General features: G+C 38.2%; 1 protein-coding gene across 2 annotated transcripts in view; it reads left to right on the forward strand.

Moving 5' to 3' along the window:
• Positions 1–21446, forward strand: part of RBL1 (RB transcriptional corepressor like 1) — a 65672-nt gene extending 44226 nt beyond the window's left edge. The window contains exons 15-22 of one of the 2 annotated variants that reach the window (XM_054696662.1): positions 2692–2958; positions 3727–3938; positions 7252–7428; positions 9569–9640; positions 11111–11201; positions 15454–15605; positions 17435–17599; positions 19690–21445. In XM_054696662.1, the coding sequence (XP_054552637.1) occupies positions 2692–2958; positions 3727–3938; positions 7252–7428; positions 9569–9640; positions 11111–11201; positions 15454–15605; positions 17435–17599; positions 19690–19860 (1307 nt within the window). In that variant the 3' untranslated portion in view covers positions 19861–21445. Of the gene's footprint in view, positions 1–2691; positions 2959–3726; positions 3939–7251; positions 7429–9568; positions 9641–11110; positions 11202–15453; positions 15606–17434; positions 17600–19689 lie in introns of both variants that reach the window. The other variant, XM_037495431.2, reaches the window with a different exon arrangement.
• Positions 21447–21858: the final 412 nt, after the last annotated feature.

The raw sequence follows: 21858 nt of genomic DNA on the forward strand, positions 1-21858 counted from the left end.
TTGGTGCAGTGGCTGTGTATAGCTTCACAGTGCTGTGTCTCAACCCCTTGCACCACCAGGGAGATCCCATAATTCCAGAACATTTTTATCACCCCAAAAGGAAACCCAATCTTATAGCAGTAGTTCACTGTCTGTTTTACCCCTCCCCAAGTATCTGAATTGCTAATCTACTTCCTGTCTATGGATTTGCCTATTTGTGGACATTGCTTGAAAATGGAATCATATTATATGGCATTTGTGATTGGCTTCTTTCAGTTAGCTTATTTTCAAGGTACATCTGTGTATTGTAGTGTGTATCAGCATTTCATTCTTGATTATTATTTCATTATATGAAATAATACGCATGCCACATACGCATGCCACATACTGCTTTTTCATTCATTAGTCTATGGACATTTGGATTACTTCCACTTGTTAGCTATTACAAATAATGCTGCTGTGAATTTTCAGGGCATATGTTTTGTTTTGTTTTTTTTAAAGAAGAAAATGTTATTTTCTTATAGGAGCTCAGGCAAGAGAGGCAAATAATAGAAAATCCTTAGAAAACAATAGTATTAAACTTTTACTCTGGCAGAAAAAATACAATTTATTAATTTGTATATTTATTAAATTTTTATTGAGTTCCAGTGTAGATTTTCCAATACTCTGGTAGGAAAAGATCATTCCAGGGTGTTTGCAGCTAACTTCATGGCTGTAATATCAGTCCTTACTTGGAATGTTTGAACATCCATCACAGACAGATTCAAGAACTGCCTTGCATTTTTAGATAAAAAGCATCCAGGTAGATGCCTGTTAAGGGGTAACAGAAGCTACTGAAGTAATTTACTTTTTTTTTTTTTAGTGAAAATGGGAAGATAGCTGTTTTAATAACCCCCAGAATTCTGGAGATTTTTCTTATACCATGACTGTTACCTCAGTAATACAGAGAACTCTAAAATGATTGCCAGAGGTAAATTTTGTACTATTTAAGCATGTTTTGAAAACATACTACATGACTGTAATTATCTAGCAAATGTAAAAATAGTGAAATGCTTTAACTTTGAAAGCATACATACACACTCACACAGCCCCCCCACACAAACACACACAAATATATATATGTTAAGATATGTGTGTGGGCCTCCCTGATGCAAGGGGTTAAGTCTTAGCACTCAAAGCTATCAGCAGCCACTGCAGCAAGAGTTCGATCCCTGGCACAGCAGACTTTTCCTGTCTCACCTGCTGCTCCCCTCAGCAGTGTATTTCATTCAACCCGCCTGTTCTGCTCCCTGCTCTATCTCTGGTGAATCCTCTCACCACCACACCCCCCACCCTCTGGCCTATAACCCAGCTCTTGTATGCATAAATACATAAAATAAATCTTAAAAATAAAAAGACAGAATGCAAGTGAGGAAGAATTGTGGGTAAAGATAGAGGGTTGCAAGAGTCCAGGGGAATTCTTGTACTTAGTGGAGAGGGAAAAGAGGTCAGCTCTAGCAGATGGATAGCTCTATAGGAAAACATCATTCATACCTTTTTTTTTTTTTTTCTAATTTATTTATACAAGCACTGGGTACAGTCAGAAGCGCGGGAGGGTGAGAGGATTCACCAGAGCCAGAGTGGGGAACAGAACAGGCAGACTGATGAAATACACTGCTGAGGGGATCAGCGGGCGGCAGGCGAGGTCTGTGCTCCATGTGGGACCCTCACCAGCAGCCGGGGATCGAGCCGGCGCTGCAGAGGCTGCGGACAGCTTTGCAGCCCAGCGCTCAATCGCTGCGCCACCGGGGAGGCCCCTTTTATTTTTTTTTAATCAACACACTACTGTCTACTCTCATATTAAAGCAAATTAAGCAGAGTCATATCACCTTTACTCATCTTCGTCTAGTAGACTTATAAAAGATAATCCCATATCTACTAAATCAGAAAACCATAGCTACCACCTTAAACTTCTTGAAGGGGGATAAGAGGGGGTGGAGGAAGCAAAATTATGAACCAGATCACTGATTTTTTTTTTTTCCCTTCTGAGCTGTTATTTATTAGATAAGATGGGGAAACAAGCTAACTGGAGTACTTATTAAATGTAGTGATGATCTGGGCCTCCCAGGTGGCACAGCGGTTGAGCGCTGGGTTGCAAAGCTGCCCGCGGCCTCTGCGGCGCTGGTTCGATCCCCAGCTGTTCCCCGGCCACCAGAGGAGGGTCCCACATGGCGCGCAGACCTCCCCTGCCGCCCGCTGCTCCCCTCAGCAGTGTACCTCAGTCCTTCTGCCTGCTCTGCTCCCTGCTCTGGCTCTGGTGAATTCTCTCATCCTCCCGCGCTTCTGACTGTACCCAGTGCATGTATAAACAAAACAAACAAACAAATAAATAAATAAATAAAAAAAACCAAAAAAAATAAAAATAAAAATAAATGTAGTGATGATTTCATTCTATCTTTCATTTTCTATTTTACCTTGATATTTTGCTCCATTAACATAGGCAGAGGTTCAAGAACCAAAAAAGTGAGCTATCATAATTTTCACATTTTATTGTAATGAATTAATTTCATGTCTCTTTTTTTTACTAGACTTGATATGCTATGAGGACAGAGGCCATATTATTCACTGCAGGATGCCTAGTGCCTAGCATAATATCTTATCTGTTAAATGAATGAGAAGCCTGCTTTATTGTAATATACAGCAAACTTTTAAATTTATTTTTCTTTTTATTAGATATGCAGCCACTGTCTCCAATTTCTGTCCATGAACGTTACAGTTCTCCTACTGCGGGAAGTGCTAAAAGAAGACTTTTTGGGGAAGACCCTCCAAAGGAAATGCTTCTGGATAAATTTATAACAGAAGGAACAAAATTGAAAATTGCTCCTTCTTCAAGCATTACTGCGGAAAATATATCAATTTCACCCGGGCAGAGTCTTCTAACAATGGCCACAGCCATAGTAACAGGGACAACAGAACATAAAGTTACAGTCCCATTGCACGGTAACATTTTAATGCATTTTTCTATATTTTTTGAGTTGGATAAAAAAATTTAAGAAATGTCTTACTAGACTGGATCATGTTGTCTTTCTTCAACCTATAAAATTTTTTATTTTTTAGAGCAGTTATAGGTTCACAGCAAATTGAATGGAAGGTACAGAGATTTCCCATGTACCCTTTGCCCAGACACACAGCCCCCTGCATCATTAACATGAGAATTGGTATATTTGTTACAGTTGATGAACCTACATTGATATGGCATTATAACTCCAAGTCCATAGTTTGCATTAAAGTTGACTACTGTTATTGTACAGTCTACAGATTCTACAGATATCTGATGATACATATCCACCATTAATGTATTGTACATAAAGTATTGCACAAAATAGTTTCACTTCCCTAAAATCCTCTGGATTCTATAAATCTATAGATTTTTTTTTTAATCTATGCTGGTTTTTGAATTTTCATGTTTTATGTACTTACTGACCTCTTTGTTAGAATTTATTTTATATCTGACCTTATAAGTGTTTTGGGCAAAATTCTTGTTTGTTGATTAAAAACATCTCTTTAAGAATTCAAGAAAAGACAATATTGTTGTTTCCACTACAGAAATAGAAAAAGAATATCACAGCCTAGAATTACTGTGTTTGTGGTTCTTCTTTCCTTTTCTAATATATTCCTACGCATATACACAGAGAAAGAAATAATTGCTGCTTTTCTGGAGCACATGCAGTTTATTTCTAAGAGTAAGAATCTTGCTTGTACATTCAGGTATTGCAAATGATGCTGGAGAGATCACACTGATACCGCTTTCTATGAATACAACTCAGGATCCCAAAGTCAACAGTCCTGTATCACTTACAGCTGAATCGTTAATTGATGTTTCTCCAAAACATACCCATCTGACTAAGGCACAAGACATATATCCAGCTGGTATAAACAAACCAAAGAGAACTGGGTCCTTAGCACTGTTTTATAGAAAGGTATGTATTTTTATAGTATCTAAAAAAATCCCATTTGATCAGTGCAAGAAAGATTGAGTAACAAAGGGCAGCTTTAGCTGCTCTGTGTGTGTGGCAAAATATATAACAAAAGGTTAGTCATTTTAACCAGTTTTTGTACAGATATGTCATTAAGTACATTTACATTGTTGTGCAGCTTTCACCACCATCTGTCATCTTTCTAAACTAAAACTACCCATTGAACAACTCCCATTCCTCTCCTTCCTGTAGGTGCTTGGTAACAGCCATTCTATTTTCTGTCTATATGAATATGACTGCTCTGAGAACCTCATAAATAAAATCATACAATATTTGTGACAGGCTTATTCCACTTGGCATAATGTCTTTAAGGTTCACCCATCTTGTAGCTTGTGTCAGAATTTCCTTTATCCTTTGTCTATCCCCTCATCTGTAAAAGGGACATTTATTTTGTATCTACCTTTTTGTTACTGTGAATAATGCTGCTATGAACATTGGTGGGTACTTACCTATACAAGTCTGTGCTTTCAGTTCTTTTGGGTCTATATTATCAGAAATGGAGTAGTAGGTCTAAATTTAATTTTTTGAGATACTGTCACATTTTCCACAGTGGCCACACCATTTTACATTCTCATCAGCAATGCACAGGGTTTCCAAGTTCTCTACATCCTTGGTGTTATTTGTAATATTTTATATTTTTTATAATAGACATCCTAATAAGTATGAAGTGATATTTTAAAGCTTTGATTTGCGTTTCTCTAATGGTGATTTTGAGCATCTTTTCATGTGCTTGTTGGCCATTTGTATGTGTATCTTCCTCAAAGAAATGCTTATTCAAGTCCGTTGCCCATTTTTCATTTGCTTTTGTTGCTGAGTTGTAGAAGTCCTTTATTTATTCTATTACTTATCAGACACATGATTTGCAAATATTTTCTCCCCTTCTATGGATCGACTTTTCACTATTTTGATAGCTTCCTTTGTGGGAACAAGTTTTTAATTTGATGAAAACCAATTTGTGTATGCTCGGCTTTCTTGCTTTGTATTTTTGGGCTCATATGCAAGAAATCATTGTCCATTCCAATATGCAAATTTACTTCCTCTCACCTCTTTCATGACAATTCTTGAGAGACCTTGCATTTTCTTTCACTTCCCGTTGCCTTCTTTACTCTGTTCCTCAACTCTGCCCACCTCTTATGCCTAAGGACTGTTTTAAGTCAACTCCAAAATGTAGCATCTTCCCCATTTATTTCCTATTTTAACTTTCAAAATGGCAAGGCGTGGGCCTCCCCTGGTGGCGCAGTGGTTGAGAGCTGGGCTGCAAAGCTGCCCGCAGCCTCTGCAGCACCGGTTTGATCCCCGGCCACTGGCAAGGGTCCCACATGGCGCACACCCTCTCCTGCCGCACCTGCTGCTCCCCTCAGCAGTGTATTTCATCGGTCTGCCTGTTCTGTTCCCCACTCTGGCTCTGGTGAATTCTCTCACCCTCCTGCGCTTCTGACTGTACCCAGTGCTTGTATAAATAAATAAATAAATCATTTTTTAAAAAAAATGGCAAAGTGTACTACATTTGATAATGATTCTAAGATTGATAAAGATAAGTATTTCTGAATTTTCAATTCTCTATTTCAGAATCTATTTTGTCCTTTTCCTTCCATTTAATTGTAGCCCATATATCAACAAAGAATTGATAGATAGATTAGAAGGTAGAAAAAATTTTATGTTAAGAGAATTGTAAAGTCTATAAAAATTTCATATAGCCATGCCTTGAATCAGTGCAGCTATTATCCATTCTGTATTTAGTGTGATAGTAGCATTCTTTGCCTGAATAGAATTTACTATAATTTTATAATAGTGAGTTAATGGTCTAATGAATTTCTTGTTAGAGTCAAAAGTTTTCCAGAGTATGTGTATCTTTAAGGTATTAGATTAGCTCTGTAAACAACAATTAACATGTATTACTTAATTACATTATATAAATATTATTTACACATTTTTAATCTTTCTAACTAGACCTGTATCTTTTATCTTTCATCACAAATGTAAAGTTTTAGCATCTTTCCCACTGTTTCCTGTTTATTGTTTGGCCAGCTAGACCTGAAACAAAGAATTGGATGTAGAAAATTGGTTCACTGTAAAATGAATCACTGGTGGTTTTAGAGTCAACCACGTGTCTCTCTAGCCAATATAAGCTACTGAATAGCTTACACTTGTTTTTATACCTAATTTGTGGACTTTTTTTCCCTGCCAAAGATACTTCTCTGTAAGTGATGCCTTTTTAATTTTTCCTCCTGAACATTTAAATTTACAGACTTAAACAGCATAGTCTGGGTTAGTATTACCACACCAGGGTTACCAGTTCTTAAAACAGTAAAATGCAGTAGTCCTTGAATAGTTAAAAAACCTTTTAAAATTTTGCAGGACCTTTGGGGCATTTGCATTAGTAGTAATTCATATATTTGTGTATATGTAAAAGTTTCAGGACATTGATCAGAATTTACTCTGATGTACTTCAAAACAACCAAAACAAAAACTTAAGTATCATTTACTTTAATTTTTCATGTATTCTTAAAAACAATGTAGAATATAAGGGAAATTGTTTAAGTAATTTCACTTACTGAGTCATTTTTGGAGTCAGACATTTTAGTTCTTTATTACCTGAAATTTTAGCCTTTTGGGCACTCTTACCTGAGCTAAAACAAAAATTTCTGAACATTTGAAAAATTATGTATTCATAATGGTGTTGATGTAGCTAAATCCTGTTTTTTACTGTTTCTTACATTGCACAATTGGCAGTACAGAATAGCAGATAACATCTTTTCATAAAGAAGTTTTGAGGTGGTTTGTCAAAAAAAAATTGCTTTGGGTCTTCCTGGTGGCGCAAGGGGTTAAGCACCATACTGTGAAGCAATCTACAGCCTCTGCAGCACTAGTTCGATTCCTGGCCTGCCAGGGAGCAACCCACATGGCGCAGCAGACCTCTCCTCTCTCGCCTGCTGCTCCCCTCTGTAGTGTATTTCAGTCATTCTGCCTGTTCTGTTCCCTACTCTGTCTCTGGTGAATCCTGTCACCCCCTGCATCTCTGGCCTATACCCCAGCTCTTGTATGCATAAATAAATAAATCTTTAAAAAAAATTGCCTTAATCTATATTTTGCTATAACAGTATAGTACTCTAGTACTACAGAATAGAAATTTTTATGTAATTTAATATATCAACAGCCTAAATGTTTGTTAATGTTGGCCTGGAAACCCACATTAAAACAAATTTGAGAAATCAAGTATCAGTTTTTTGCATCATTGTGCTGTCTTCCATCTTAGGTCTATCATTTGGCAAGTGTACGCTTACGTGACTTATGTTTAAAACTGGATGTTTCAAATGAGTTACGAAGGAAGATATGGACATGTTTTGAATTCACTTTAGTTCACTGCTCTGATCTAATGAAAGACAGACATTTGGATCAGCTACTTCTTTGTGCCTTTTACATTATGGCAAAGGTATGTATAAGTTGGGAGAAGGTCTTTGTCCTAGTTGATTATATTTGAAATATGAGGTGAAGAATATGTTGCACTTGATTGTTAATTTGCTTTAAATGTCAACAGCCAGCTATGCCCACCATTGTTAGTTAAGTAGTAAATTCCAGCAACTGTATCTATTCACTAGATTCTCCATTTGTAATGATCAGTTTTCCCACTTCATAAGAATAATACATTGGCTATAAAAATACGGAAAAGATCTTAGAGACTATTTGTAGTAAAATAGCTCACCACATAATGTTAATAACAACAGTTCCACCCTGACCCCTGCGACACCTCTAGTCTGGTAATTTAAAATAAAATTGTCATTGCATTGTAGGTGAATACCTGAGGCTCAGAGGTAAAAGTAACTTGGCCAAAGTTGCATAATAAGTGGAAATCTAGAATCTTCTGATTCATAATCTGATATAAAATGACATCTAGACTGATTTCCAGTGACTTATTGCTGGTGACTTATTGCTCTTAGAAGAACATTTTACTATCTAATTGCTATAACATGTTTTAATTGCTATAATTTGTTTTTTAAAACTGATATCTGACATCATCTGGGATTATATTGCCACATTGGCTGTCCTAATAGACATACAGTTATTAAAACCTAACTTTTAAAACTCTTTGAGACAGAGAACATGTTTTCAAACTCCTTTGTGACTCTTCTCTTAAAATATTTCTTTAAAATCACAAAACAAAATAGGTAATAATAAGTGTTATTAATATCTTCTATATTTTCCAGAGAACTGTGAGACTTCAGGCTTTGTCATTTCTAGCTCATCATTATGGAAAACATGTTTAGTGCTAATGGACAGTGAAACAGAGGAAAGGATTAATTAAAGTGAACTTTATTAAAACAAATAGACCAGAAGGAATTCCTTTATGGATCTCTAATTCATTTTCTCCCTTTTGGCCACAACTGTGACTTTTTATCTAAGTATTTGAAGTGTTAAAAGCATAATCCTATAATAACTGCTCAGTTTTATTGTGAATCACCACAAGACATTTTCTCTCCTTACTTTCATTTTTTTTAAAGATTTATTTATCTATTTGTTTATTTGTTTATTTATTTATACAAGCACGGGCCTCCCCGGTGGCGCAGCGGTTGAGCGCTGGGTTGTGAAGCTGCACACGCCGGTTCGATCCCCGGCTGCTCCCCGGTGCCGCAGCGGTTGAGCGCTGGGTTGCAAAGCTGCCCGCAGCCTCTGCAGCGCCGGTTCGATCCCTGGCTGCTCCCCGGCCACCAGAGGAGGGTCCCACATGGCGCGCAGACCTCTCCTGCCGCCCGCTGCTCCCCTCAGCAGTGTGCTTCGGTCTTTCTGCCTACTCTGCTCCCCGCTCTGGCTCTGGTGAATTCTCTCACCCTCCCACGCTTCTGGCTGTACCCAGTGCTTGTATGTATAAATAGATAGATAGATAGATAGATAGATAGATAGATAGATAGATAGATAGATAGATAGATAGATAGATAGATAGATCTTTAAAAAAAAAATATTTATACAAGCACTGGGTACAGTTAGAAGCACGGGAGGGTGAGAGAATTCACCAGAGCCAGAGCAGGGAGCAGAGCAGGCAGAAGGACCGAAGTACACTGCTGAGGGGAGCAACGGGCGGCAGGAGAGGTCTGCGCGCCATGTGGGACCCTCCTCCAGTGGCCAGGGAGCAGCCAGGGATCGAACGGGCGCTGCATGGGCTGCGGGCAGCTTTGCAACCCAGCGCTCAACCGCTGCGCCACCGGGGAGGCCCAATTTACTTTACTTTTAAATAAGTATTTAAAAACTAATAAAACCTGAGACTTGCAGGGGATTTAGCAGATCTTGAGTTCATGAATCATTCTTTTTATAAGGAAATGCATTTTCAGTTGAGTTCTGCCATAGCAATGTCAGTGCTTTTTGATTAATGAAACTATTAGCTGAGTCCCCATAGGCCATAAAACCTGAACTTTAAAGGTAGTGAAAATCATAAATGGTAGTGGTTTTTAGTCATGAACTGGCCTGGGGTTAATGGCTCTCTGCAAGACTGCTCTCAATGCTAACTTAAATTGAAGTTTTCATTCAGAACAATTTTTCTGTTAAAAGCATTTTATAAATGCAGTTTTTATTTTCCCTAGGTAACAAAAGAAGAAAGAACTTTCCAAGAAATAATGAAAAGTTATAGGAACCAGCCTCAAGCTAACAGTCATGTGAGTTACATTATTTTTCCTCCTGTCCAAAAATAGATTTGTATTATTTTTCTGCTGACAAGCCATATAAAAGGTAAACTTCTTTCATAGTGTTAGTGTACTTCAGATTTTTTTGCTTAATGGATGCCTTTAAACTCTGGACAATTTCATTAAATGATAGAATGAGTAGAAGCCAGGAAATATGGCCATCTGACTCACACATATATTTGCATATAATTCTCCCATTTATTCATTTGTTAAGTGGATCATTTTTCATTAGAAAGTCTAGTGAAAAATACCTATGATAATATTTTTTGATTATATAAGTTTTGATTTGCTGATGATGCTTAAATCCAGTAAAATTTGAGGATTTGTCAACTTAAGTACAGCTTCTTTTGCCATCTGCTGAAAACCTTGTCTACATTTTTGAATAGGTGTCAAGCATTTCTGATAATGTTATAATAGCCATAGTGAGAATCCTGTACAGTCTTTTAGTAATGGAAGTGCAGAATGTTAGCATAATGACAGGACATAAAGTATGAATTAATGACTGCTAACTCTATGTTATTGTTACTGCCGTAGCTGAAGAACACAGGGTTAGGTTATCTTAAGACTTTGGCCATTCAAGAGCCTGGCTGCTCTGCACCAAGGGAGCATAATGGGCTCTTCTCTGGCTCCAGTGATCTGCCATCGTAGACAAGAAGAGATGTATTGGCTCAGATACCAGGCCCAGTACGGACAGTTATATGCCCTTCTAAGAGAGCCCCCCAAATAGTTTTCATTTCTTTACTTAAGCCCTAAAATTCACTAATAGTGATCTAGAGATATTAGAAAAGCCAGGTTAGATGTTTGTTATATCCATCAAAGAATATCAGGGCCTCTTCAGAAAAACCCTCAAAAGCAGAGCCTAGAGATGTCCACATTGTTCCTAAAGATGATTAAAATAAAATTAATATGGGTCAAAAATGAGCCAACTGACAACTTCTTAAATATCTTCTCAGTATGAATACTTATAGAATGAGGGTGAATGGATTATGCTTTGAGCTATCTTGGAAGTAGGAGAACATTTAGGAATAGAGAGGGTGACAGATTTTCATGTGGTCACCTGAAAGGAGATGGGGATAGGATAGGAGCAGGAAAATAAACCCCAATGACATTAAATGACTCTTCATGTAAGGAAATAAAAGGAAGGAAGAACAGATTCAGACCTTTGAAGTTGCTTTTATTTGGCAAAACCTGCTCATCAAAGTTTGATGCTACTTATATACTTAATTCTTCTATTCTACAGACTTCAACAATGGCGTATTTTAGATAGTTAGTCCTGTTTGTGTATCCCTCTTCTGCATTTCCCAGTCCAGTAACATTTTACCCTTGATATCACCCATACAAATGCTTTTTAATTGACTTGATAGTTTAGTCTCCCTATTTGGGTTTTCTTTACCTATGCCTCTTTGTACTCAGCAGTTCTTTATTTCCCTCACTGTCCTTTAGGTCTATAGAAGTGTGCTATTGAAAAGTATTCCAAGAGAAGTTATGGCATACAATAAAAACACACATAGTGATTTTGACATGACAGATTGTGGTAAGTTGCCCAATTTAACAATCATGTGTAACATAACTTTGATTATACTGTACAAACAAAGTGGCTACCAGGTAATATGAAGTCAGAGAGGTAGGTAAGGTTGGATAATACATTTGTATTTTGGAAAGAAGTAAGTTGGAGAAACATATGGGTCAGTACCTCCCTCCAAAGAAATTCTGTACTGCAGTAATTAATTTGTCCCGTTTAACTGTGTTTTAGCAATTTCCTGGTCTACTTACATTAATAAAACACATAAATCTGAATGACAGGGAAAGTAAGGTAGTCAGTGATCTGCTTGGGGAGACAATTATGAAACTATTCTATAACTATTCTGTCACTACCAGCAAGGCTGCCACCCAGTTGCTACCATCATACTAAAAGTTTAGGCACTAATTATTATTTTTTGAAGAAAGAAAAACCAAATAGTATTCTTATGTTGGTAAGTTTTGAAAATGCCTCTTTTTTTTTTAATGATTTATTTTTATTTATTTATGCCTACAAGCACTGGAGCGTAGGCCAGAGGTGCAGGGAGGAGGGGTGAGAGGATCCACCAGAGAAAGAGTCGGGAACAGAACAGGTAGACTGACTGAAATCCACTGCTGAGGGGAGCAGTGGATGAGACAGAGGTCTGCGTACCATGTTAGCTCCCTGGCCTGGTATTGAACTCGTGCCTCAATGGTTGGTGATAACTTGATAGCACTGAGACTTTAACCCCTGTGCCACCAGGGAGGCCTGAAAATGCCTCTTCTGCCTATCTCCTCCTCTTGTTCTTATCTCATCTTTCTGTTACTCAGTATGTATGTATGTATGTACCATGTTTTACTTAATTCCACAGTGTGGGACACTTCGGCTGCTTCCAATTATACACAACTTTATGAGGAACATCCATGTAGCGTAATCTTTGGTCCACATAATTAGGATAAATTCCTAGGGAAAACTGACTGTATCAAAGTCATTTTTTTAATTTATTTTTTTTAATTTTCTAACATTGTTGTTCATTTTTGTACAATATTTGATTTCTCGCCTCAGGTGTAGTCCCCATAAATCTCCCATCAGCACCTCACCCATGAGCCATTGCCATTGTCCCTTATGCTAGTCCCTCCCCTGTTCAAAGACATTATAAAATTACATAAATATCCATTATCATTATGGTATCCACTGGGACCTGAACTTAAGATCTTACCCCCAAAATCCTTTAATAATAATCTCCTAGATGGCCTCCTTGATGGCACAAGGGGTTAATTCTATGAAGCTGTCTACAGCCACTGTAGCACAAGTTCGATCCTTGGCCAGGGAACTAACCCACATGGCACAGCAGACATCTCCTGTCTCGCCCACTGCCCCCCTCAGCTGTGTATCTCAGTTGATCTACCTGTTATGCTCCCTACTCTGTCTCTGGTACTTTCTCTCAACCCCCACACCTCTGGCCTGTACTCTAGTTCTTGTAGACATAAATAAATCTTTAAAAAAAAAAACAAAAACATTGTTTTAAAATAATAATAATCTTCTAGAGTCTGACCTCATTTAAGGATATATAGGCCAAATTCAATTCTTTTAAAAGTCTGTTCAGATAACACATATTCTGGTTCCTGGAGCTATAGCTAGTTGCTCTAACCCAGATATATACACACCTAAGACAATCACCTTGAGAAGAACAATTCTGGTTTTATAGAAAATAGATAAACAATGTATAAAACAATACTATTTTAAAAACTGCACAGTTTATGGACCCTGAGCAGGTAGCTCAAAATCCCAGTAGTCTTTCCAACCTAACATAAAGGTTCACTCAAGGCAGATTCCAAGATTTCTATATATAGGATTATCTTAACCTTAAAGCCAGGATCAAACAATATGCATCAGAGTTTAGGGCTGGGCATCTTCCATGATAGTAAGCCCCAAAGACCTCATTGGTTCTCTCTTTTATGCTATTATGGTTAGTTAGTCTCAGATATTTTAACCAAAATCATATTTTAAATTCTTCTAATTTCTCCAACATAAGCCAATTTTTAGCATTATGTATAATTAATAAATGGTCGCTATTTTCATTGATAAAAAATCATTTCTGACTTTGAGTATGTTAATTAGCACAGCATTGGTCATTGAGATCTGCCTAACAGTAACCCTTACAGTAGCCTGTAGAGAATGAGCTTTCTGATTAAAACCCAGCTCACTACTCATGGACAATACATTGTTCATTGTTGTGTTAGTAGACACCCCACATTGGCATTCATTTTTTTCAAAGATTTATTTATACATACAAGAGCTAGGTTGGGGCCTCCCTGGTAGCGCAAGAGGTTAAGCACAGCACTGTAAAGCTGTTCGCAGCCTCTGCAGCACAAATTCAATCCCCGGGCGGCCAGGGAGCTGCCCACATGGCACAGCAGACCTCTCCTGTCTCACCCGCTGCTTCTCTCAGCAGTGTATTTCAGTCAGGCTTCCTGTTCTGTTCCTCACTCTGTTTCTGGGTAAATCCTTTCACACCACCCCCCGCACCTCTGCCCTGTACCCCAGTTCTTGTATGCATAAATAAATTAATCTTTTAAAAAAAAAAAAAAGAGAGAGCTAGGGTATAGGCTAGAGGATTGACCAGAGACAGAGTGGGGAGCAGAACAGGCAGACTGACTGAAATATACTGCTGATGGGAGCAGCAGGTGAGACAGGAGAGGTCTGCTGCACCATGTGGGCTAGCTCCCTGGCCAGGGATCGAACTTGTGCTGCCGTGGCTGCTGATAGCTTGTTAGTGCTGAGACTTAACAACCCTTGCGCCAAAAGGCCCTTATTAATTAAGGCGCCAAAAGGTATTATTAATTAGTAATTTTTTAATGTCCTTTTTTTAAAGATTTATTTATTTATGCATACAAGAACTGGGGTACAGGCCAGAGGTGGGGGTGAGAGCATTTACCAGAGTGGGGAGCAAAACAGTCAGATTGAAATACACTGCTGAGGGGAGCAGCAGGCTAGTCCGGAAAGGTCTGCTGTGCTATGTGTGTAGCTCCCTGGCCAGGGATCGAACTCATGCTGTAGTGGCTGCAAATAGCTTCATAGGTCGCGTCTAAACCCCTTGCGCCACCAGGGAAGCCCTAATGACCTTTTCTAAACTCATTTGTCTAAGACTTTATTCCTTAAAATTCTTCAATTATTGAAAGCTAGGTCATAACATACAACACAAAAACAGTTAAATTCTCTCAGTGGACAAAAATTGAGCACATTTTTATAGTGTTGCCTTTTTGAGGTCATGAGAAACTGCCTAAGTGTTACTGGAATGGTCTAAAAATTCTGAAGTTTTAGTATTGCTGTACTGGTCAAGCCCATAATATCTCAACATAACTCTGATTTATAAATAAGTTCTTGCCCTTTTTTTTTTTTAATTTTTTTTTTAAATTTTTATGCATAGAAGAACTAGGGTGTAGGCCCAGAGGGGAGACACTAGCTATAAACTGAACATTAGGATTCTTGTACATGGGAAAATAAAACTCTTTGAATACCTGTCACCTGCCAAGTATTTGCAGAAAATAAACACAAGCAATTCATCATTCTTCTTCCTTTCCACTTATGAAGATAAGCTTTACCTTTTAGAGTCTTTCCAACTTTCACAAAAAATCAGTATGATTATTTGCAGGCCCTTTTGTTATCTGAAGCTCAAGGTTTGCCTCTGCCAATCATATCTGGAGCTCAGTTTAGCTAAACTGTAATCCTCTAAGGGCCACCAGTCACAGTGAGCTCAAAAGGTACAATTGCAAAAAAATCTTGCTGCCGTAATATCTAGAGAAATGGAGCACCTACCTTAAGTTTAATGTCTGCATTTCTCTAGATTTCAATTTAATTATATGTAATATAGGTGAATTTCTGAATCTTCAAAAAACATAAATTGGGGCCTCCCTAATGGCACAAGGGGTTAAGTGTCAGCACTGTGAAGCTATCAGCAGCCACTGCCACTTGAGTTCGATCCCCGGCCAGAGAGCTGACCTACATGGCACAGCAGATCTCTCCTCTCTCACCAGCTGCTACCCTCAGCTGTGTATTTCAGTCAGTCCGCCTGTTCTGCTCCCCACTCTGTCCCTGGTCAATCCTCTCACCTCCCCACCCCTGCATCTCTGGCCTACACCCCAGCTCTTATATGCATAAATAAATAAATCTTTAAAAAATAAATAAAAACATAAATTGTTTTACATAAAGCAATTTTTTATATTTTAGAGTCATAATTCAAATCACCAACTTAAATATTAAAACATATAACTCTGAATTCTTTCAGCAAACTTGGAAGATGCTGCAAAGACACCTGAATGTTCCAGTGGACCAGTGAAAGAGGAAAGAGGTGATCTTATCAAATTTTACAATACAGTATATGTAGGAAGAGTGAAGTCATTTGCATTGAAATACGATTTGTCAAATCAGGACCATGGGGTATGTTTTATGTTTTACTTTATTAATATTTTAGCCTTAGTTGGATTATTATGGGTCTATTTTGCTAGATAAATGCTTCAGATTTAAAACCTAATGGATGATTTATATAGAAGAAAATATACTCGTAATTAATCAGAGTGATTGGGCCTCCCCAATGGCGCAGCAGTTGAGCGCTGGATTGCGAAGCTGCCTGCAGCCTCTGCAGCGCTGGTTCGATCCCCGGCCGCCAGGCGAGGGTCCCACATGGTGCGCAGACCTCTCCTGCTGCGCCCATTGCTCCCCTCAGCAGTGTACTTCGGTCCTTCTGCCTGTTCTGTTCCCCACTCTGGCTCCGGTGAATTCTCTCACCCTCCCGTGCTTCTGACTGTACCCAGTGCTTGTATAAATAAATAAATAAATCTTTAAAAAAAAAAAATCACTTAATCAGAGTGATTAAGGATATGATACAACCGAGACTAGAGGAAATCATCGAAATTTTATCCATACTGTGATTATGTTGCTAGAAACTATGTATGCATATGTGTAAGAACATGGAAAAATGAAAATAATTTATTCTGGTAATTTTTTTGTTTCAGATTTATATTGTCTAAGATAAAGAAAAAAGGAAATAATCATTAATAGAGGCAACATTAAGAAATTTTTTTTTAATTTATTTATCTATGCATCCAAGAGCTGGGGTATAGGCCAGAGGTACGGGGTGGGGTGAAAGGATTCACCAGAGACAGAGTGGGGAGCAGAACAGGTGGACTGACTGAAACACACTGCTGAGGGGAGCAGCGGACAAGACAGGCGAGGTCTGCTGCACCTGTGGGTCAGCTCCCTAGCTAGGGGTCGAACTTCTGCTGCAGTGGTTGCTGATAGCTTCATAGTGCTGAAATTCAACCCCTTGCACCACCAGGGAGACCCAACACTAAGAAACTTTTATGCAGGCCCTAAAACTGGTAGTACCAGCAGGCCTGTGAAAGTATTACCAGCACATAACCTGAGATTGGTTCACAGGATACAAGACTTTATTTATAAGAAAAAGGGACCTTAAAAAAGAGAGAAGGACTTAGTATAAGTTGCATCCAGCCAGTAACCATGTCTGTGTATATGTTTGTCTCTGGATTTCTGTCCTTGTCTCGCTCAAGGAATATAGTCTGTGAGTATCCTCAGGGGCCATGACTGCTCATCCTACTCCATCAGTTCCACCTCCCCCCTATCATGTGCTATATTGTGAATATCTCTATCATTAACAAATTGAAGTTATCTTTAAGTGAAATTGATGAATATTAAAAAGCCATCTTTATTTATTCTTGGACTAAAAACATTGTACAAAATAGTATAGAAAAGTGCAGTCCCTGCTCATCTATTTCTGAATCTTTTGTATTAGTCTTAACCATTTTATTAACAGACTAATTTTATATTGGACTATTCCTACTGGCTCATAGAATTCTCTGTCTCTCTGCTACTGCTTTGGTTGTGGGTATTTGTGTGTAGAAAAAGTCTTACTGCATGTGTTAGGACATTGATTATTCTTTATTTTCTGAACATGGACATAATGTTCCTATGTTGCGGACTTATTCCTGGCATCTTGCCCAGAATTCTTAGTACTTTATAAAGGATTTCTTGAAAGATATCCAGGAAAATAGTTTACCTCTTAACTGTAGCAACAGGAGGGGTAGTAGACCATTTCTTTGTTTTTTTTTTTTTTTCTTTGAGCAATAAATAAACTCTTCCAATATAACTGACTCCTCCTAAGTAGGAAATGCCAATAAGAATAAAAATATGGTGGGATTCAAAAAAAGCAAGAAAATGTTTTATCTTAAAAAAACTTTCGGTTATTTCAGATGGAAGCTCCACCACTCTCTCCTTTTCCACATATTAAGCAACAGCCAAGCTCACCACGTCGCATTTCCCAGCAGCACTCCATTTATGTCTCTCCACACAAGAACGGGTCGGGTCTTACACCAAAGAGTGCGCTCCTGTACAAGTTCAGTGGCAGCCCTTCTAAGGTAACGTACACACAAACTTCACTCCATAACAACATATGTACATATGTTAAAAATTGGATTTCATATTACCAATTAGTAATCTTTATTCTTGTTCTTTTTTTTTTGAAAAGTTACCACTAATAGATATGAACAATTACTATGGCAAGTTTCCTGTGATCAAGAGCAGTGTGTTCATTTAAGCTAGTTAATTGCTACTGTTGACATAGTACTGGGGAGTTCTCTGCAAGAGAACAATGTGTTTTCTTGCTCAAGCATGATCTTGAAAAGGGACTAGTAAGGCACTACCTGCAAGTGGTCAGACATAGGAGATACTAAGTTTTAAGAAAGGCTTCGGAAGTAAAAATTCATTTGGTAGATGGCAACCATAATAGCGAAAAAATGGAAAACAAAGGCCTGCCCTTATTTACAGAGGTAGCACTAGTTATCTCCATTTTTATTCCCGTAGAATAATGCTCTGACAGGGACATGATTGCTATTTTCAGATATTTCAAGGGCTGTCAAGCAGAGATGTTCAGTATAGCTTCAGACACAGTACCAACTAGAAGAAAATGCAGTGAGACAGATTATAGTTCAGACCAAAGGCAGTAGCAGCACCTAAACTCATTAGTTCCTCATAAAATTCCACAATCATCTGTTAAGTCTCCACTATACACTTAGAAAACAAAGTTGACTAATACATTACCTCACAGATTTGTATTTCCTCTTCATAGATGATTTCCTAAAAGGATGTTTAGAATAGATTCTCACATAAAATCTAAGGTGGGACCAACTGACTTCTAAGGCAGTGATCTTGAAACCATAGGTCAGAACCATCTGGGGGACTTGTTGAACATAGATACCTGTCTCACAGACCTACTGAATCACAAAGCTTTGTAGCCAAGTTCCCTAGACAGATGTGATGCATGGCTCTCAGGAACCACTTCTCTAAGGCCTTGCTATTCAGAAAGTGGTTTATAAACCAGCAATGTCAGCATTACCCGGGAACATGCTAGAAATGTAGAATGTCAGACTTCACACCATTGCCTCTGAATCTGCATTTTAACAAGATCTTAGATCATATTGAGCACATTACAGTTCAAAAAATAGTGCTCAAGGAGGAAGATCTCACACTTAAGGGAGCATCAGAATCATCTGGAAGAATTAATAAAACAGGGCCTCCCTGGTGGTGAAAGGGGTTAAGCACCGCACTGTGAAGCAATCCGCAGCCTCCGCAGCACGAGTTTTATCCCCAGCCGGCCAGAGAGCAACCCACATGGTGAAGCAGACCATTCCTATCTCTCCTGCTGCTCCCCTTAGCAGTGTATTTTAGTCAGTCTGCCTGTTCTGCTCTCCACTCTGTCCTGGTGAATCCTCTCACACACACACACCCCTGTCCCCCACATCTCTGGCCTGTACCCCAGCTCTTGTATGCATTAATAAATAAATCTTGGGCCTCCCCGGTGGCACAGTGGTTGAGTGCTGCGTTGCGAAGCTGCCCGCGGCCTCTGCGGCGCCGGTTCGATCCCGGCTGCTCCCCGGCCACCGCAGGAGGGTCCCACATGGCGCGCAGACCTCTCCTGCAGCCTGCTGCTCCGCTCAGCAGTGTACTTCGGTCCTTCTGCCTACTCTGCTCCCCGCTCTGGCTCTGGTGAATTCTCTCACCCTCCCGCGCTTCTGACTGTACCCAGTGCATGTATAAAACAACCAAACAAATAAATAAATAAAACATGCCTCTATTTTAAATAAATAAATAAATAAATCTTAAAAAAAATCATTAAAACATAGATTATTGGATCCCATCCCCAAAGTGTCTAATTCAGTAGGAGTAGGGTGAAGCTTAAGAGTTTACATACCTGATGAGTTCCTAGATATCTGCTGCATTTGGTCTGATGGCCACACTTGAGAATTACTGTCATAGGTAGATCCAAATTTTAAAACCACCTGAATAGATTAGGTCTAATCACCCTTTTTAGGTTGGAATACATTCAAAAAATAATCTTTCCTTCAGTGTTTAGCTCTAGATGGAGTATATAGGGCAGAAGAAAACCTCTTAGTTATTTGTTATTTCCTCTGTCTCCCCTTTTACCTATACATGTCCTCTATTTTTTCAGAGTTTGAAAGATATCAACAACATGATAAGGCAGGGTGAGCAGAGAACCAAGAAGCGAGCAATAGCCATCGATGGTGATACAGAGTCACCTTCCAAACGCCTCTGTCAAGAAAATGATGATGTTTTACTTAAGCGATTACAGGATGTGGTCAGTGAAAGAGCAAATCACTAGTGCTCTTCCTGTCTCTATAATAAAAGCACTTTCAGGTTGTTGGCAGGAAGTTGGGGCTCTTTCAGCCCTGTAGATGGTAAACGTCACTGGGTTATAAGAAAAATTGCACCAAAATTAAGCGCTTTTTTTTTTTAGCAACTAGCCCAGAATCTAGTTGACAGAAATGTATTTTGAATTGGATTGGAGAGGAATGTTTTAAGTGCCTTTTAAGTGTATTGATAATCTTAGAATTTTTAAGTATTTGTTCCTTGGGTTAGTTTTTAAGATGAAGAAAGAAGAAACCTTGTAATTTTTTAGCTTACTTTTTAAAAGAATCAAATCTCTCTCTTGTGCTTTGTTAATATGAGGGTAAGTATGTGTGCTTTGAGATATTTGTGTCCTTAATTTAATATTGCAGGTTGGTTCCCATAGCACCTGCACCATAGGTGATGCACAAGCCTGTCTCTGACCCACTGTAGTAATTCCACATCCAGATGCCATTACCATTCTGGGTTGTCTAGTCCCAACTTCTCATGCCCTTCCTCTCATTGAGCATAAGTAGATTTGTGCCTGAGCCTTTGCACTGCCCCCACTCTTTGCTTGCCAACCCCTAAGCTCTCTTAGCCTGGTTACACGTCTCAGTAAATGGGATGCTTGCTTCTTCTTTAAACTACAATCACTGTTTTCCAAATGCATGTTTAACTATGTATGATTATATAATGTAATTCTCAGAATTGGAAGCTGCTTCTCAAGTCAAGGAAATAAAATCAAAGTTGTAAGAAACTAAATTTTCTTGTGAGGTAGCACCATGATAATGTGCGAGATACTATTTTTGAGGTCATAAGGTCAGTCATTATCAGTGGCTAATTGATTCCCTAAGAATAGTTAAAAAACTTTTTTATAATCACATTAACATCACCTCCTCCTTTGTAATTGTAATATCCTTCAGTAAAACAGCTGCTTATTACTTCCCCCTATTTGTTCTCACTTATATTGGTACATTGTGAAGTTCCCATTATGGTTTAATCACTGGGGGGAGAGGGGCCTTAGGAAATTTCCCAGTATTAGGGATACAGCTTTCCAAAGAATCAGGTGTTCAATATTCACTTTTTCTAGTGTGTTTCCAGAAACTGGAAGGACATGAAGAAGCCATTCTTAATTAATTTTGAGAAAATGTTCTCAAATGTATATTTAACTGTAAACATTTTTAAAATGCAAAATAGTTAATTTAACCTATGTCTAACCATGGCTATATTGAATTAGTCTAAATTTTGACTGTAAATTGGTAATTACTATTATCAGGAATTTTATTTTTTAATTTTAAGAAAAATTACTTTGGTAATATTTTACTTTTCTGAAAATTGCATACTCTTTTTTGTGTAGTATCTACACATTATAAGCCAAATAACATGTCTTGAATCTTTGTACATATTTTTATGTAGCTATAACTATTATTATGTCACTTTCATCTGTCATAAATGAGCATGTGAACACTGACTATATGAGAATTCTGAATATGTTTTAGTAGTTTTCAGTACTAAATATCAATGTACATAAAATGGTTAATAAAATGTTATTTTTGAGATTGAAAAATTGCTTGTGCTTTTTTCTGTGTGACTAGAAGCAATTGTAATTGTACAGCCATCTAGAATCTATATTTCTTTAAATATCTGCTTTATATCTTTTAAATACCTTAATGTTACTTGAAAGTGAATGTTCCTCATGGTTCCCAAGAGCTAGGAAGAGAATGAGTACCTGATTGTATAATGGGTACATTTTAGGATGATGAGATTATTTTGAAAGTTGACATAAATGGTAGTTGCTTAAATACACTAAAGGAGACTAAATGGTATACTTTAAAATGTTGGATTTTAGGTTAATTTCACCTCAGTTTTTAAAAATGCCCTAGATATAGGGGCCTCCCTGGTGGCACAAGGAGTTAAGTCTCAGAACTATGAAGCCATCAGCAGCCACTGCAGCACCACAGCCACACTGACATCTCCTTGCCTCTCTCGTGAA

Source organism: Talpa occidentalis, unplaced genomic scaffold (assembly GCF_014898055.3).
Source record: "Talpa occidentalis isolate TD23 unplaced genomic scaffold, MPIMG_talOcc4v2.1 talOcc4.10, whole genome shotgun sequence".
Taxonomy (NCBI): Eukaryota; Metazoa; Chordata; class Mammalia; order Eulipotyphla; family Talpidae; genus Talpa; species Talpa occidentalis.